We start from the raw sequence: 15,088 nt of genomic DNA on the forward strand, positions 1-15,088 counted from the left end.
TTGTTTTGGTTTTACGGTTGAAACTAAATTTTGATAAATGACTCTCACTAATAAGTACATATATTGAAAAACGTTTGATTTCATTCGTTAATACTATTGAGTAATTTCTGTAATACTTGTATTTTCAGTTTGCTAAATTACGCCCCCGAAATTGGGGAACACGATTGCGTTGTGGTCAGTACACGCTTTGAGCATTTGATAACAGAGTCAAGTCTTCGTTGAACATACATACATACAATATCCGAACTTAAACAACAAATTGTACAATTCATGCTTGTCGGTCGGCATATAGCTATGTTGTTTAGCTTTCGTTTTTTTTTTTTTTCTTTTTTTGAGCATCCGTTGAACACAATACAGTTTTCAGGTCAGAGATCTATTACAACCAAAAGCGGAACAGGAACCGTTTTCGAGCAAGCTTTCCTCATCATCTCCGTCCATCCGAAGTGAGTGGAATGGGACCAGCTAACTTAGAGAAGAACTAAGGGCAAGGGACAAACCAGGATAGCTTACTGAGTGGTATCTATGTTTTTGTATTCGGGGTATCTCTGGCTTCGACTAATTGCTTGAGTAACGCGCCTGGCTTAGTGTGGTTACGACTAGTAACTAGCAAATTGATCGAATTAAACAATTCATTCGCCCACTTCTCGTGGAGCGCTGCTCTTCTACCTGTATTCCATGTACATACATATAATTATATCGTGCTTATATCGTTGGCATTAGACTGTCTAGGACCCGCCCAATTGAAGAATTAAACGAAAGTTATTCTCTAGCAAGTCCTTCGTTATCGATCAGGAAACCGTCTAATGTCTATTAAACCCCACACAAAAAACGACTGAAAACGATTTCTTACGCCTAGATGCATACTGATGTATGCAGTTTCATTTTATATGGTACATTCATTGATTCGACTGGGAAAAGATGGAAATTTAGAAATTAGAAAAGCATTTGTCGGTCGGTACGTTTGCCGACGTCTTATATAAAGCGGGAATGCAATGGCAATGAGTTTTCAAATTAAATTCGTATCCTATGGTTTCCTCTATTTACGGAGTATGTATGCCTATGTCAATTGGTTTATCCTAGAGTTCGTATGTGCAATGGTTGTGCATCTTTTGGGTATGAGCAGCAGGGAAATACATTGAATTTTGGTCAGCTTCCTTTAGTTGTATATAAAAACTTTAGTTTCTTACATTCATTATTTAAATATTACATACATACACAATTATTGACAGTTAACGTTGGCAAAATGGCAGATGGCAGTAGGGTTTGACATCTTAATGATCAATTTCATATATGCTAAGTATTCAACATTTCCGCTAATATCTTCATAATGCATTGGTTATAATTGATTTAATGCCCGCTCTAACTTCGCTTATCCTATCGTTTCATATCATATCGTATGGTACAGATTCAATTACATACGTACAAAGATATACAGGTGCATAACAAACACGCAGATTTATATGCCGCTTCTGGGTTGAGTATCATTAGTCATGGTTAAATCTAACAATCAGTTGGTTACCGTCTACAAATATTTAATGACACGATTTATGTTGTTCTAAGTACGCTTAATATTCTTATATATGTACAGGATCTATCCCTCGTTGCAGCAGCAATTGGTTGGTTACCTAAGTTGATTAGCTATCCAGGGGGGCGGGGTGTGGTTGGTTGTGGTGTGGTTTTGGAGCCTGCGTTTTCCTTAGGATGCTCTTCTGACCGGCGATCGGGCATCTTAAAGAAAATGGCTTAAATCTCATTCGTTGATGTCCTCGTCCGACGAGCTGGCAGCTGGAATCGTCGAGACCTGCCACTTTTCCCGGTTGTTATTCTTGCTAACATATTGAAAATGGGGATACAAAAACAAATTAAACTTACTAATTATGCTAGATTTAACTCGAACCATTGGTCCTAGTACACTATTTAATTCTACAACTTTAACTAACTAACTAACTAGATATTTGTCAAAACTCACCCATGCTTTTTGGCATTGCTGGGCAGAGTGTGCGAGCTGCGATAGTAGCTCTCCATGGGCTCCTCCTTGGTCTCTTCCAGCGATTTCCGCTGCAGCGTCATCGTCTCTTGGGGCGAGTTTGCGGATCCGCCGCCGCTCATTTCCGCATCCAAGTAGTACTTGGCGCTCTGTGCTATCTTACAGTTCTCGCACTCACTCAGGTAGTCATCGTCCAGACTGGTGTCGTTGGGCAGGAAGTGCTCCTTGGGATTCAGGCAGTTCTTCGAGGTGGTGCACACGGGTAGCTGCTTGCTGGGCGACCGTCCGCTGGATCCTCCTACTCCGGTGGTGGCCTTCGTCGTCAGCGGGTAACTGGGCATTTGGCAGTGGGCAATCGCCAGACTCGTGGCCGTCCCTCCTCCTCCCGATCCCGACGATGGGTCGCGTTTCACGCGCAGGATCTTTGGCAGTGTGGTGCTTTTGGCCGGCACTCCTGTCTGGCCGCCCGGATTGTTGTTCTCCACCGGTGGAATGCTGATCACCGAGGGCACCTTGCTGACCACGCTGTTGATGGTGCTGTTCAACGAAACTTTGCCGCTGATGTGCTTGGGCAGGGTGTAGGTCACGTGGTTTGCCAACGGATAGAAGGTGCTCGAGTTGATCTTGCCGCTGGTCAGCTTCTCGCCGGACTGGCCTGCGGCTGGACTTGCCGGCGGCAGGGTCAGCGAGGGAGTCTGCTCCTTGCGCTGACCACTGGTCGCCGGCTTGCTCAGCGTGTAAATGGTGGCCACGGCGTTGTTGTTCCCGCTGCCGGACGAGCAGGAGGACGAGGATGTGCTGACCACGGTGGCGCTCTTTAAATTCGTTAGGCTTTTGTAGAGTTTCGGTGGTAAAGTCGGATTGCTCGGATCTGGCTGCTGCTGCTGATGTTGCTGGTTAAAGAAATGTTGCTGCTGTTTCTGCGTCAAACTCAAGTAGGCATCAACCTGGAAAGTAAGGCATGATTATCAGAAGCACCACGGAAAGCAGAAATCGAGGAATGAAACCAGAGATAACCAAATGCCTGGCATTCACCAATCAAAAACCAATCAAGTCCCTTTCCAATTTAGCATTCGATTCATTCCCCGCCATGTCAAGCTCTCACAAAGGGATTACTTACATTTCGAACTCACCTTTCGATTCAAATAGACGCTGGATAGGGAATCGCCACCGCTGCCACTGGACACACTGCGTCCGCCACTGCCTCCACCGCTGGAGCTCCTTCCTCTTTCGGCAGAATTGCTGGAGGATCTCTTCTGCACGCGACCCAGGACAATTGGCGGCGCAGACACCTCTTCGGGATGCTGCAGCGGGGGCGGTGGTATGATGGCCGACACATTGACTCCACCACTTGATGCCGTATGGCCATGATGCGTCTCATCGCCCACCTGCTTGGATATGGTGGCTATCTTCGTCTCGTGTCCGCACCCACTTCGTCGCAAGGTTCCACCACCCGAAGCAGCTGCCGTTATCAAATCTTGCGCCTGCAGGTTAGACGAGGACTTGGCTCGTTGTCCGTATGACAAGGTGGCCGCATGACGAACTCCACCGGTGGCCGCCGCTCCCGGAGACAGGGAACACGTCGGTGTTGAGGTGCTGCTGCTGCTCGAGTTTCCGGCAAAAAGTTTGCCGGCTCCGCTTAAGAAAGCATTTGCGTTGGCCGTGCTGCCCATATACGACATGGGCACGTGCTGGATGGGACACTGGCACATGGGCTTCTTACTGGCCTGCTGCTTATCACCAGTGGATGTGGCACTGCTGCTGGTCTTGGGCTTCAACTGGAGAGGGTCGGCCACTGCAAAATAGCGCGGAATAGTCCGGTGATAGCGCCTCGAACTGGAGGGTGTCTTGCTCATCTGCTGTGGCTGGCTGTTCTTCAGCGTTCCGTGCAGAGGCATCTGTGTGGTCTGGGTCACTGAATCCGCGGTGCTGCAGGCAGGTGCCGACGAGATTGTGGCTATCTCTAAAGGCTGCAGTATCTCCATGCCCGGCGAGGATATGGCCGCCAGCAGATGTTGCTGCTGCTGCTGGTGCTGCTGTTGTTGATGCTGCAACACTTGGGCGTGTGTGGGTGTGGCCAGAAGTTCCCCACTACCGGCTGGCAGGGAATGATAGCTTGCGGCACTGGCACTAGCATTGATCTCCACATCGGCTACGGTTAGATACTGTTGCTGCTGTTGTTGCTGCTGTTGCTGCTGCTGCTGTGGCAACTGATGAAGCAACTCCTGGGATCCCCGGGGAGTTGTCCTTCGGCCAGTCGTATAGGCTGCCGAACTGGAGCTGGCCGCCGCAGTAGTAACACTGGCGCTAATGTTTAGGTGGCAATTCTTGTAGCTGCACTCGGCGGAGACTGGCGGCTTGGGCATCGCCTGGAGGCAAATGGAACCACTGCTGACCGGAGGCTGCATAAGGTGCTGCTGTTGCTGTTGCTGCTGCTGCTGCTGTTCCAGACTGAGTTGGTGGTCGCTTTGCAGACTGTAAGGCGGCTGGTGATTCTCCCCGGTGGCTATGGTGGTCACACCGCCACTATTGATGTTGATGTTAATTAAGTTGGTGGTGCTCTGAGTGTACTGGTTTGACTGGGGCAGCACATTGGCTGCGGAGTGCGGGTGCTGCGGATGCGGATGAGCCACTAGCTGCTGGCTGTACGGCTGGTGGTGCTGCTGCGGTTGAGTGTGCAGTTGGAGAGTGTGCTGTTGCAGATGCTGATGGGCCTGCACCTGGGCCTGGATCTGTTGCTGCTGCTGGGCTTGGGCCTGAGCTTGAGCCTGGGCTTGTGCCTGGGCCACTGCCTGCTGTTGCTGCTGGCTGACCGTGGCTACTGTTCGCTGGGAGCTAGCCGGCAGGCTGACGGTGCACTGTGCACTGAGCGCCTCCGCCTGGGAAATGGCCACTGCCTCTTCGTACGGCGGTGGAGCCTCACCACGCGGAAAATGCGGCTTCCACAAGGGATAGTGGGTAGCAGCGCCGCTGTAGGAATAATCAATGGCACTCAGATTTCCCTCCATGTAGCCCATGTTTCCGGCTATGTAGCTGCATGGAATGATAGGACATTAGCCGGTCTGGGAGGGTAGAGGATTTGAGGGACACTTACCCAATGCTGCCCACAATGCTGCGCTGATCCTCTGCGTTCTGGCGATTCTCCCGCGCCCGCATCTTCCGCTGCCTCAGGCGATTCACCAGAAAGAAGAGAAGCGACAAGGACAGCGTGGCCGTGATGCCACTGGCCACCAGTCAAATGCCGAAGTCGGTGCTCCCATCGCTGAACTGGTCGTCCAGGCAGATCACCTCGCAGCAGTTGTTGCCGCTGCCCACCGTCTGGAAGGACTTGCACTTGCTGAACGCCTCGCAGAGCACCATCTTGCAGGCCTTGGGCAGTCCGCTGTCGCAGATGCAGAGGCGGCACGAGTCGGGTCCTGGCATATAGTGCATGCCAGTCTCGTACATCTTTCCATTGTAATCGCGGCAGGAGCCGCCGGGGATCAGGCTCGAGCTCACCGCATTTCCATCTGAGAAAAGTGATAAGTATTTCATGATTTATTGGTTTAAATTGGTTATTTTGCTGAAATATTACTTTTAGCTTAGTACCTACAGTTATAAACAGGATAAAACATTCGATTTTTCGTTCAGAAGGTCGTTGACAAATTATAGAAATAATCAAAAACAGTATTGTATATAGTACTGTTATTATGATTTTAAGGATGTTTGCATGTTAGGAGCAAAATTAGGGTAGTTATTTGGTTAAACTTAAAACCCAAAGAGACTGAATGAATTAATAAATACTGAAAACATTGTTTCACAGATTTAGTTTAGGAAGTATACAAATTGGGGTACCCAAAAAGTGTTTAAAATACTTTAATTAATTAAACTTGTTGTTTGTCTTGTGGACAAGAAAATACTTCTCTAAGGACCTTGTAGGACATACATACATATGTATGTATGTGTTTGAATAGAATCCCTACGAACGTATATATTTGCACCTATAATGCACGCCCGATGCTAGCTGAATTCTTTATTTTGACACACTTGACCAACTTTCGCCTTTGCTGATTTAGCATTGGGCCACCAAATCACACATACACACTCACGAGCAATGCCACAGTGCAGCAGGTGCTGTAAATACTCTCAGCGGAGAGTGGGCGACGGGGGAAGGGGTAGGGGGATGCAAGGACCACAATATTTATCACTTGAATGAAATTAAATGCAAACGCATAGCATTTTCGACATCATTTAAATGCTAAACAGCCAAAAGGAAATTCAAATTAAAAACAAATACACATGCACACCCGCCCACACAGACACGAACTGCATTCATATGTATTGGTAAATGCGTTTGCAGCAGGAAAGCAAATTTCTGGGCAGGAAACGCACGAACGAAAATGGCAAACAGGCGTGCGTTACGCCCCCGCAAAGAAAAAAATCGGAAAAATATCACATACAAAAAAAGTTTGCCTTTTATTCGAGAGTTCCCAAGTGAAATTCGCGTCTCAGTGTGTGTGTGTGCAATAAATACATACACGCGAGACGAACACATGCCCAGTTCACACCCATACAGACGAGGCAAGTATACATGCAAAAAATAAACACCATACGCACACACCCCCAAACAACCGCCCACCAGGTCCACATACACAGGCCTGCATGTCGTTGTGTATGTTACACTTGGCGACACAGGCACATGAAATCGAAATAAAATAACTAAGATAGAATAGAACAGCTTGATATTTTACAATAAGTTTAATATTAAAAAAAAAATATTTATACTATTATTGATTAAAATAAAAGAACATAAAAATTTCTTTCAGCGCAGAGCAAAGCGAAATTTTGCAGGCCACTTCCTTCGTATTGCCATTTCCCCACCCAAAAACCGTTATGCTGTGTCCCCTTTTCTCTCACACACTCTCTCCTCTCTCTTCTCTATGCCTTCGCTTTGCAGAAAAAGAGCGAGTATGTGGGCTGGTATTGGTGTGTCCTGCCAAAGTATATGTGTGTGTGTGGCCCGTGTCCCATAAATTGCGAGCTGTGTGGCCATGGACCATATTTCCAATTATCGAAGGAGCCAAGGAATCGAAATAGATTTAGCATGAAAAACCTTTTTGCTGTGCGCTGTCAAGGAGTTAATCCTTGCACCGATTGCAGATATTCACTTATAACGAGGATATGGGGCTGAAATTGCATGGTCCCGCATGTGTATAAGTGTGTATGTGTATCAAATTTTTCACACCAGTTTTTCCCACTCAGAACCGTTACCTTTGGCATTTCCAATGAACGCAAGCAATGCCAAAAAATACATATTGAACGCGTTAGTTAGCACTCAGCACGGCACAATTAATGAAAACTTGCTCAGTTAGCCACAAAACTTGTATCCAACAATTATTTCCAACAGTTTTTTGCGAACGTTCGAGCTATACCAACAACCACCGACGACGACGAACCGAACGGGAGTTTTCGCACAGACATTTCGTTCCAGGGCTGGCGATCTCGGTACCGTTATCGTGGCTGGTGGCCAGGAACCGGTTCCAGGGCTAAGCCAAACATTCTGGTGATTGGTGGTAACGGTCGTTTGAAAAATGTAACGGTCGCTTAAGCTTAGGTACTATAAGAATTAATATTCACATATTAATAACACATTTATTTGTCTATCTTTTGAATTCCTTTTTATATTAGTGCAGCATTCTTTTTGGGAACAAACTATGTATTAGGGGTCACTGTATCTCTTTGTATGTTAATTTATTTTCTAATGGAAAAATATACATATCTCGGAGTGATCTTGTATGGAAAACTACTATTGAAGGCTAAATATACTAAATATATACCAGCTTAATAATTTAAATTGTTACATGTTTCAATAAAGTCACCTGGTTCATAAGGAATATAGGCACTGAAAGAGATATTAAAATCTTTAAGAATAGGCAATGTTTGTCGGACAACCGACAAGACGTCAATTAAAACTTCACGAGTTTAAAATAGATTTTAATTTATTGTCGCATTTCAACCACACTCGGAGTTCCACTGATAGTTAAATTCAATTCACTCGAAATACGCTCATTAATTTTGCAAAATGCACGCGGTGCATGCAACCCAGTGTCAAGTTTAAAACTTTAAGGGTCGTAAGCTACCAACAACAGATTAGTGGCGTTGCAAAAAACACGCATAGTGAATAATCTACGATTGCTGAGCGCCGATTAAGTTGCATTTAAATCAAATGCGGGTAATTTTTAACATTCATGTTCTAGGTATTTGTATTCGCTACCCGATTTGCTATCCGTTTTGGCAGTTCTCAATCGCCCGACCAACCAAACGGACATGAACAACGGCACAGTGGGAGCGCCGAGGAATCACAGCAACTATGTGATTCCCGGTCTGTATGACCTCTCCGTCGAGGACACCAACTGGGTCCTGACCTCCTCCTTCATCATCTTCACCATGCAAACGGGTTTCGGTATGCTGGAGTCCGGTTGTGTGAGCATCAAGAACGAGGTGAACATCATGATGAAGAACGTGATCGATATTGTTCTGGGCGGATTTACTTACTGGCTCTTCGGCTACGGAATGAGCTTCGGTCGCGGCCCACTCTCCAATCCATTCATCGCCATTGGAGACTTCCTCCTGGATCCACCGGTCGGCGATGCCCTAATGGGACAGATCTTTGCCGCCTTTCTGTTCCAACTGTCGTTCGCCACCACGGCCACAACCATTGTCAGCGGCGCCATGGCCGAACGGTGGGTAGCCATGATACATCTGCACAAGATGCAGGGATAATAAGTTACCAAGGACGAAATCCTAAGCATGTCTTGTTCTACCACCAATCAGTATCAAACTTGTTGTATATCCTTCCAGCTGCAACTTTAAGGCATACTGCCTGTTCTCCTTCCTGAACACCGTTGTGTACTGCATCCCCGCTGGTTGGGTGTGGGGCGAGCACGGATTCCTCAACAAGCTGGGCGCCGTGGATATTGCCGGCAGTGGACCAGTCCATCTGATTGGAGGCGCATCCGCCTTCGCCTCGGCCGCCATGTTGGGTCCTCGACTGGGTCGTTACTCCGAGGGATATGACCCGCTGCCACTGGGCAATCCTGTCAACGCGTGTATGGGTCTGTTTGTCCTCTGGTGGGGCTGGTTGGCCTTCAACTCGGGCAGCACCTATGGTGTTAGTGGGGCTAAGTGGCAGTACGCAGCTCGAGCCGCCGTTATGACCATGATGGGATCTTTCGGAGGCGGGTTCACCAGCTCCATGTAAGTTAAATCGAATTTAAAATGAGCGCCATATTGGTTTCATGTTTCCTCATAGCTATTCCTTTTGGCGACATGGAGGCGGCATGGACATCATGGATCTGATCAATGGAGTGCTCGGCTCCCTGGTGTCCATAACGGCCGGGTGTTTCCTGTACCGCGCCTGGGAAGCTCTCGTAATCGGAGCCATTGGCTCGCTGTTCTGCGTCCTGGCCATGCCGCTCTTTGATCGCATGGGCGTGGATGATCCGGTGGGAGCCAGTGCTGTGCACGGAGTTTGCGGCATCTGGGGCGTTATAGCCGTGGGACTGTTTGCTGATAATCCCATTCCGCTGGACACGACCAATGGACGCAGTGGTTTGTTCAAGGGCGGCGGCTGGTATCTGCTGGGCATTCAGACGCTCTCGGCGTTATGCTTAGTCTGTTGGGGCATCTGCTCCACATTCCTGCTGCTGTATGTGATCAACAAGATTATACCCATTCGCATGGATCCACACGAGGAGCTGCTGGGCGCCGATCTAACGGAGCATCGGATTCGGCACTCACAAATCGGTTTATCGCGAGCCATCTCAGCGTTGGCTCCAATCAAGGTGGATCTGAAGGATATCGCCGGCATTCAGCCCATCGGAATCAATCCTGGCCACGAGCGAAGCATAGATCAGCTGCGAGCGGCAGAGGATAAATTGCAGCAGTGGCAATCCTACCTGGAGCAGGTGAGTGGTCCGCGAGCCAATCTAAAGATGGACGCCGGTCAGTCGCACGCCGACATCAACTTCAAGCCCAGGACGGCGGGCAACGTATTTAACCGTCGAATCCCTGCCCGGAAGAGCATCAGTGGTGGCCTGTACAGAGCCAACAACAGCGAGCTACCGGTGATAGGCTCTGTGATGGGTCAGAAGCCCGAAAAGGATCCCAACTTTGCCTGGGTGGATTAAGCCCATCTAGCAAGCAAATTGAAGTCACACATTTTAAGAGATTTCATTTCAATCACCCAACAGAAAAATCTGATGAAATCATGCTGCTAAAAATGTTTATATTACCCTCTCTAGATGTTTCTGCTACGTCAGTTTAATTCCGACAAAAAAGTCTAGATGATTCTATAATGGAGTGACTAATACCGTCTATTCCAGTACACAAAGATTTTAACAGAAAAGTGAGCGAAGCTGACCCTTTACTTTGTAGCTGCATGCTGAAATAGCTCCCAAACCCAAATGAATTTTAAAAAAAAAAGCAAAAAGTTAATATATTTCCTCAAAATAATTGTACAAGTAAACCTGTATTTGTTTTTCGTTGATAGGATTAGTAGATAAAGCAGCGAAAGCAGTTCCACCCCAATTATATTGAACAAAACCACTCTTGTTCTAGAAACAATGTCCTCTTATCTCTCCTTATCAGCTATTCCAGTTGGGAAACCACACAGCTCTGCGTCTACTTAAATATGATTACCATGTATGTACACACCAGACATCAAGATATAGTACACATGATACCTTTTATCAGAAAACAAAAAACACTTTCATTCGGTCAAATGAATATATTTCACCAAGCTGAAATAAAATCAAATTTTATTCGCAATGAAAAATCAGGCTTTGCAATTCTCAAATTTATTTATTGAATTCAAGTACAAGCAAATAGTTTGGATGATCGATCGATGACAATAATATAATATATACTATTATGTAGCAGTGTGTTTGGTTTTGTTCTAGTATGAATTTATAATTTATATAAATGAACTACGGGGAGCAGCTGTCGTTTGACCCGTTTGTATGTTTGGCGAGTTCCTAATTTAGAATCCAAGTTTGTTTAAGCAACTCTTCTACTGTGTTTGGTTGGTAAATTGTTTGGAGAACTGTTACTGTATGGTTGCATTGAGGTGTGTGGGTGAATGGTTTAGTCGACCTCCTCGATGGTGGGGCCAGCACCGCCGGCTCCGGCAGCGCCAGCGGCACCAGCCGCTCCGGGCATACCTCCGGGACCGCCGGGCATGCCACCGGGAGCACCACCGGCGGCCTGGTACAGCTTGGTAATGATCGGGTTGCACACACCCTCCAGTTCCTTCTGGCGGTGCTCGTACTCCTCCTTGTCAGCCAGCTGGTTGGCATCCAGCCACTTGATGGTCTCGTTGCACTTGTCCAGGATCGTGGTGCGGTCAGAGTCCGAGATCTTGGTCTTCAGGTTGTCCTCGTCGAGGGTGGCCTTCATGTTGAAGCAGTACGACTCGAGGCCGTTCTTGGCGGCAATGGTCTCCTTCTGCTTCTCATCCTCGTTGCGGTACTTCTCGGCCTCGTTGACCATGCGCTCGATGTCCTCCTTGGACAGACGACCCTTGTCGTTGGTGATGGTGATCTTGTTCTCCTTGTTGGTCGAACGCTCCAGGGCAGTCACGTTGAGGATACCGTTGGCATCGATATCGAAGGTGACCTCGATCTGGGGCACACCACGAGGTGCGGGGGGGATGCCCGACAGCTCGAACTTGCCGAGCAGGTTGTTGTCCTTCGTCATGGCACGCTCGCCCTCGTACACCTGGATCAGCACACCGGGCTGGTTGTCCGAGTAGGTGGTGAAGGTCTGGGTCTGCTTGGTCGGGATGGTGGTGTTGCGCTTGATCAACACGCTCATCACACCGCCAGCGGTTTCGATACCCAGGGACAGAGGAGTCACATCGAGCAGCAGCAGATCCTGCACCTCCTGCGACTTGTCGCCGTGCAGAATGGCGGCCTGGACGGCAGCACCGTAGGCCACAGCCTCATCGGGGTTGATGGACTTGTTCAGCTCCTTGCCATTGAAAAGATCCTGCAGCAGGCGCTGGACCTTGGGGATACGGGTGGAGCCACCGACCAGCACAATGTCGTGGATGACCGACTTGTCCAGCTTGGCGTCACGCAGAGCCTTCTCCACGGGGTCCATGGTGCTGCGGAACAGATCAGCGTTCAACTCCTCGAAACGGGCACGAGTAATCGAGGTGTAGAAGTCGGTACCCTCGAACAGAGAGTCGATCTCAATGCTGGCCTGGGTGGAGGACGACAGGGTACGCTTTGCACGCTCGCAAGCGGTGCGCAGACGACGCAGAGCACGCTTGTTGGTGGTCAGATCCTTCTTGTGCTTGCGCTTGAACTCCTGCACGAAGTGGGTGACTAGACGGTTGTCGAAGTCCTCACCACCCAGATGCGTATCTCCGGCCGTGGACTTGACCTCGAAGATACCGTCATCGATCGACAGGATGGACACATCGAAGGTGCCGCCGCCCAGATCGAAGATAAGCACGTTGCGCTCTCCAACAGCCTTCTTGTCCAGACCGTAAGCGATAGCAGCGGCAGTGGGCTCGTTGATGATACGCAGCACATTCAGACCGGCGATGGTTCCGGCGTCCTTGGTCGCCTGACGCTGAGAGTCGTTGAAGTAGGCCGGCACGGTGATGACAGCGTTGGTCACGGTCTTGCCCAGATAGGCCTCGGCGGTCTCCTTCATCTTGGTGAGCACCATCGAGGAGATCTCCTCGGGGAAGAAGGTCTTCTTCTCGTCCTTGTAGGTCACCTCGATCTTGGGCTTGCCATCGGCGCTGACCACCTCGAAGGGCCAGTGCTTCATGTCAGACTGCACGGCGGCATCATCGAACTTGCGACCAATCAAGCGCTTGGCGTCGAAGATCGTCTGGGTCGGGTTCATCGCCACCTGGTTCTTGGCGGCATCTCCGATCAGACGCTCCGTATCGGTGAAGGCAACATAGGATGGAGTGGTACGATTACCCTGGTCGTTGGCGATGATCTCGACCTTGCCATGCTGGAACACGCCCACGCACGAGTAGGTGGTGCCCAAATCAATACCAACAGCAGGAGCTTTAGACATCTGAAAAGGATTGTAAAGGTGTGTTTTAATTTTCTTTTTCTCGATTTATATACAAAAAATATAAAAACTGTGCCCAAAACGATACAAAGATTGCCAGGGGAAAAGTAATACTGAGAAAATGGAACGGCTGTTGTGTTTATTCGTTTTGATGGAAAATTAACTGTTTGCTGAGATGGTAAGTGTATATAAATACAAAATATAGAAACCTTTGAAACTGATTAAATATTGATTGTTTCATTTTGCTTGTGTACTTGGGGGTTGCTGAATACTTTCCCATGACAACCAAGGCAAAAGTAGAACACATTTCGGTTTCCTAGTGAAAACGCCATCTTATTTCGCCTTTTACAGCGAGCATTTAGTTTTCAACGTGCCATTTATGCCGCATGTTTATCTAAAACGGCTTGCCAAAGTCGGCGAATCACGAACGATGACTAATGCCAACCGATTCATGAAAATGGCAAGATCAATGCTGGGATCGAAAAGAATTATAAATGGCGGCCGAGCAGCTGCCACCTTTTTCTGCAAAGTGCGCAAAAAAAGAGAAGAAACCGCATGGACAAAGGCGAAAATTCTGGAATGCTAAAAACGCAAACACACGCGCTCCCCCAAGCACACACACACATGCATATTTATGTACATACGACCATATATATGTAAACCACGCTGCTGAAGCCAGGTCATTTTGGAGGGTGATTCGTGCGATGCGTGCGAGGGAGACAACCACTGTGTCGGGGACGGCTTTGCGTGTGTTAGTTTTACCCGCTCACAAACACACGTGCCCGCACTTTGAATGCCGGTTGGCAACGTGTTTTTTTTTAGGTAAATGTATTTAATAAAAGCCCGCATAATGTATAAATTTATGAATGTTAGTTCTATTTATAAGCAATGTTTATGTGCCTTGACTGTATGTGAGGGAATCCAACATGTTTCTATAGCTATATAGCAATATAATTAAATGATCGGAACATGCACGCATGTTTGTGTGGTTGCGTGGGGAAGCCGCACATTTTTCCAAAACTGGAATATTCCAGCAAAAGAGCAATGGCACTCAAAATAAATTAGCAATTACGATGAGTAACTTGGACATTGATTTATTGGAAACAGAAACAATAAAAAGCACAAGCAATGTCAAGACCCCGCAACGGATGACGCAAGTTTTCTCTCAGACACGCACGCACACTCAACCAGACGAAAGGCGTCTTTGACTGCAGTGTGAGTGTGAAGCGGCACATTTTCCAGTGGAATATTCCAGATAATCACAATCAAACATTAGGCATCAATATGCAATTAGTCAGACCTTCCAAAGTTTCTAGAATGTTCATTTGCCTAATTATCTCTCCACTGCATATAATAGGCGCTCTTTAATGCACCTTTGCAATTATGTATATGAGTGTGCATCGAAGCGTTACTCACTGGGGTCGAAAGTTCGACAAACTTTGCCTACTTTGCGAGTATTGATTAAATAGTATAGGGGCTACAAAAACACGTGGTTAGATTCTAAATTATTTTCCGGCAAACTTAATATAGTTCGTCGCACTTTTTTTTTACAATAAAATAAATAGTGAAATGTAAATAAACGCTTACCTTGTGTGTTGTTTCTTAGAAAGTACTAAAATATAACCGTTTAATTGCTACTTCACTTTTAATCTGCCGCACCTTCGAACAAACTGGCTGGCGTTTTTTCTGAAATACACCCGTAAAAAATTTGCGAATGCCTTTTATATACAAGCAAAAGTGTTACCAGGTTTCCAATAGCTTTAGTACTAAATTCACATGTGTGCAACTGCAAAATTCTTGGTCACCCTAATAAGGGGTTCACACAGAAGTCCAGAAATATAGATGCAGAACGTTCACACCAAATTTGTAAAGTCTTAAAAATTGGCCAATGTACGGTATGATCGCTCAACGTTGCATGTTACTTCAAAAACCTTTTTTACTATTCCTTTTTTGATGAATATAATTTGATATATAGGAATAATTAATGTATTAGATATTGTTCCGTTGGCGGAACAGTGGAATATG

The 15,088-nt window shown here is 47.2% G+C and overlaps 4 protein-coding genes across 5 annotated transcripts; 1 reads left to right on the forward strand and 3 right to left on the reverse strand.

Moving 5' to 3' along the window:
* Positions 1–78: 78 nt before the first annotated feature.
* LOC6728002 (centrosomal and chromosomal factor) lies at positions 79–5,216 on the reverse strand. Of its 2 annotated transcripts, XM_016175349.3 has the most exons (4): positions 5,082–5,216; positions 3,121–5,020; positions 1,970–2,934; positions 79–1,829 (listed from the first exon to the last, which is right to left on the reverse strand). In XM_016175349.3, exons 1-4 carry the CDS (start codon positions 5,141–5,143, stop codon positions 1,751–1,753), a joined length of 3,006 nt encoding a protein of 1,001 aa, XP_016034602.2. In that variant the 5' UTR covers positions 5,144–5,216; the 3' UTR covers positions 79–1,750. The 2 variants fall into 2 exon arrangements, with proteins under 2 accessions (XP_016034602.2, XP_044779182.1); XM_044923247.1 differs by lacking the exon at positions 79–1,829 and having other exon boundaries at positions 2,793–2,934; positions 3,108–5,020.
* A 5-nt stretch (positions 5,217–5,221) lies between these two features.
* Positions 5,222–7,459, reverse strand: LOC120285000. The gene is made up of 2 exons (XM_039295073.2): positions 7,238–7,459; positions 5,222–5,496 (listed from the first exon to the last, which is right to left on the reverse strand). Exons 1-2 carry the CDS (start codon positions 7,278–7,280, stop codon positions 5,222–5,224), a joined length of 318 nt encoding a protein of 105 aa, XP_039151007.1. The 5' UTR covers positions 7,281–7,459.
* Positions 7,460–8,257: 798 nt separating this feature from the next.
* On the forward strand, positions 8,258–10,908 carry LOC6728005 (putative ammonium transporter 3). Its single transcript, XM_039295070.2, has 3 exons — positions 8,258–8,709; positions 8,828–9,223; positions 9,279–10,908. Exons 1-3 carry the CDS (start codon positions 8,294–8,296, stop codon positions 10,153–10,155), a joined length of 1,689 nt encoding a protein of 562 aa, XP_039151004.1. The 5' UTR covers positions 8,258–8,293; the 3' UTR covers positions 10,156–10,908.
* Positions 10,809–14,807, reverse strand: LOC6728006 (heat shock 70 kDa protein cognate 4). The gene is made up of 2 exons (XM_016175348.3): positions 14,651–14,807; positions 10,809–13,066 (listed from the first exon to the last, which is right to left on the reverse strand). The coding sequence occupies exon 2, from the start codon at positions 13,064–13,066 to the stop codon at positions 11,111–11,113; it is 1,956 nt and encodes a 651-aa protein (XP_016034604.1). The 5' UTR covers positions 14,651–14,807; the 3' UTR covers positions 10,809–11,110.
* Between the last annotated feature and the right edge of the window lie 281 nt (positions 14,808–15,088).

This window comes from Drosophila simulans, chromosome 3R (genome assembly GCF_016746395.2).
Source record: "Drosophila simulans strain w501 chromosome 3R, Prin_Dsim_3.1, whole genome shotgun sequence".
NCBI lineage: Eukaryota > Metazoa > Arthropoda > Insecta > Diptera > Drosophilidae > Drosophila > Drosophila simulans.

Bases quoted from the DNA above. Each gene is read 5' to 3' on its own strand.
- LOC6728002 (XM_016175349.3), bottom strand. From the start codon at position 5,143: ATGCGGGCGCGGGAGAATCGCCAGAACGCAGAGGATCAGCGCAGCATT. The intron at 5,021-5,081 runs GTAAGTGTCCCT...CATTCCATGCAG, and splicing joins AGCATTGTGGGCAGCATTGG to CTACATAGCCGGAAACATGG. The intron at 1,830-1,969 runs GTGAGTTTTGAC...TCAATATGTTAG, and splicing joins AGCAATGCCAAAAAGCATGG to CAAGAATAACAACCGGGAAA.
- LOC120285000 (XM_039295073.2), bottom strand. From the start codon at position 7,280: ATGTATTTTTTGGCATTGCTTGCGTTCATTGGAAATGCCAAAG. The intron at 5,497-7,237 runs GTAACGGTTCTG...CACTTTTCTCAG, and splicing joins GTTCATTGGAAATGCCAAAG to ATGGAAATGCGGTGAGCTCG.
- LOC6728005 (XM_039295070.2), top strand. From the start codon at position 8,294: ATGAACAACGGCACAGTGGGAGCGCCGAGGAATCACAGCAACTATGTG. The intron at 8,710-8,827 runs GTGGGTAGCCAT...ATATCCTTCCAG, and splicing joins AGCGGCGCCATGGCCGAACG to CTGCAACTTTAAGGCATACT. The intron at 9,224-9,278 runs GTAAGTTAAATC...GTTTCCTCATAG, and splicing joins GGCGGGTTCACCAGCTCCAT to CTATTCCTTTTGGCGACATG.
- LOC6728006 (XM_016175348.3), bottom strand. From the start codon at position 13,066: ATGTCTAAAGCTCCTGCTGTTGGTATTGATTTGGGCACCACCTACTCG.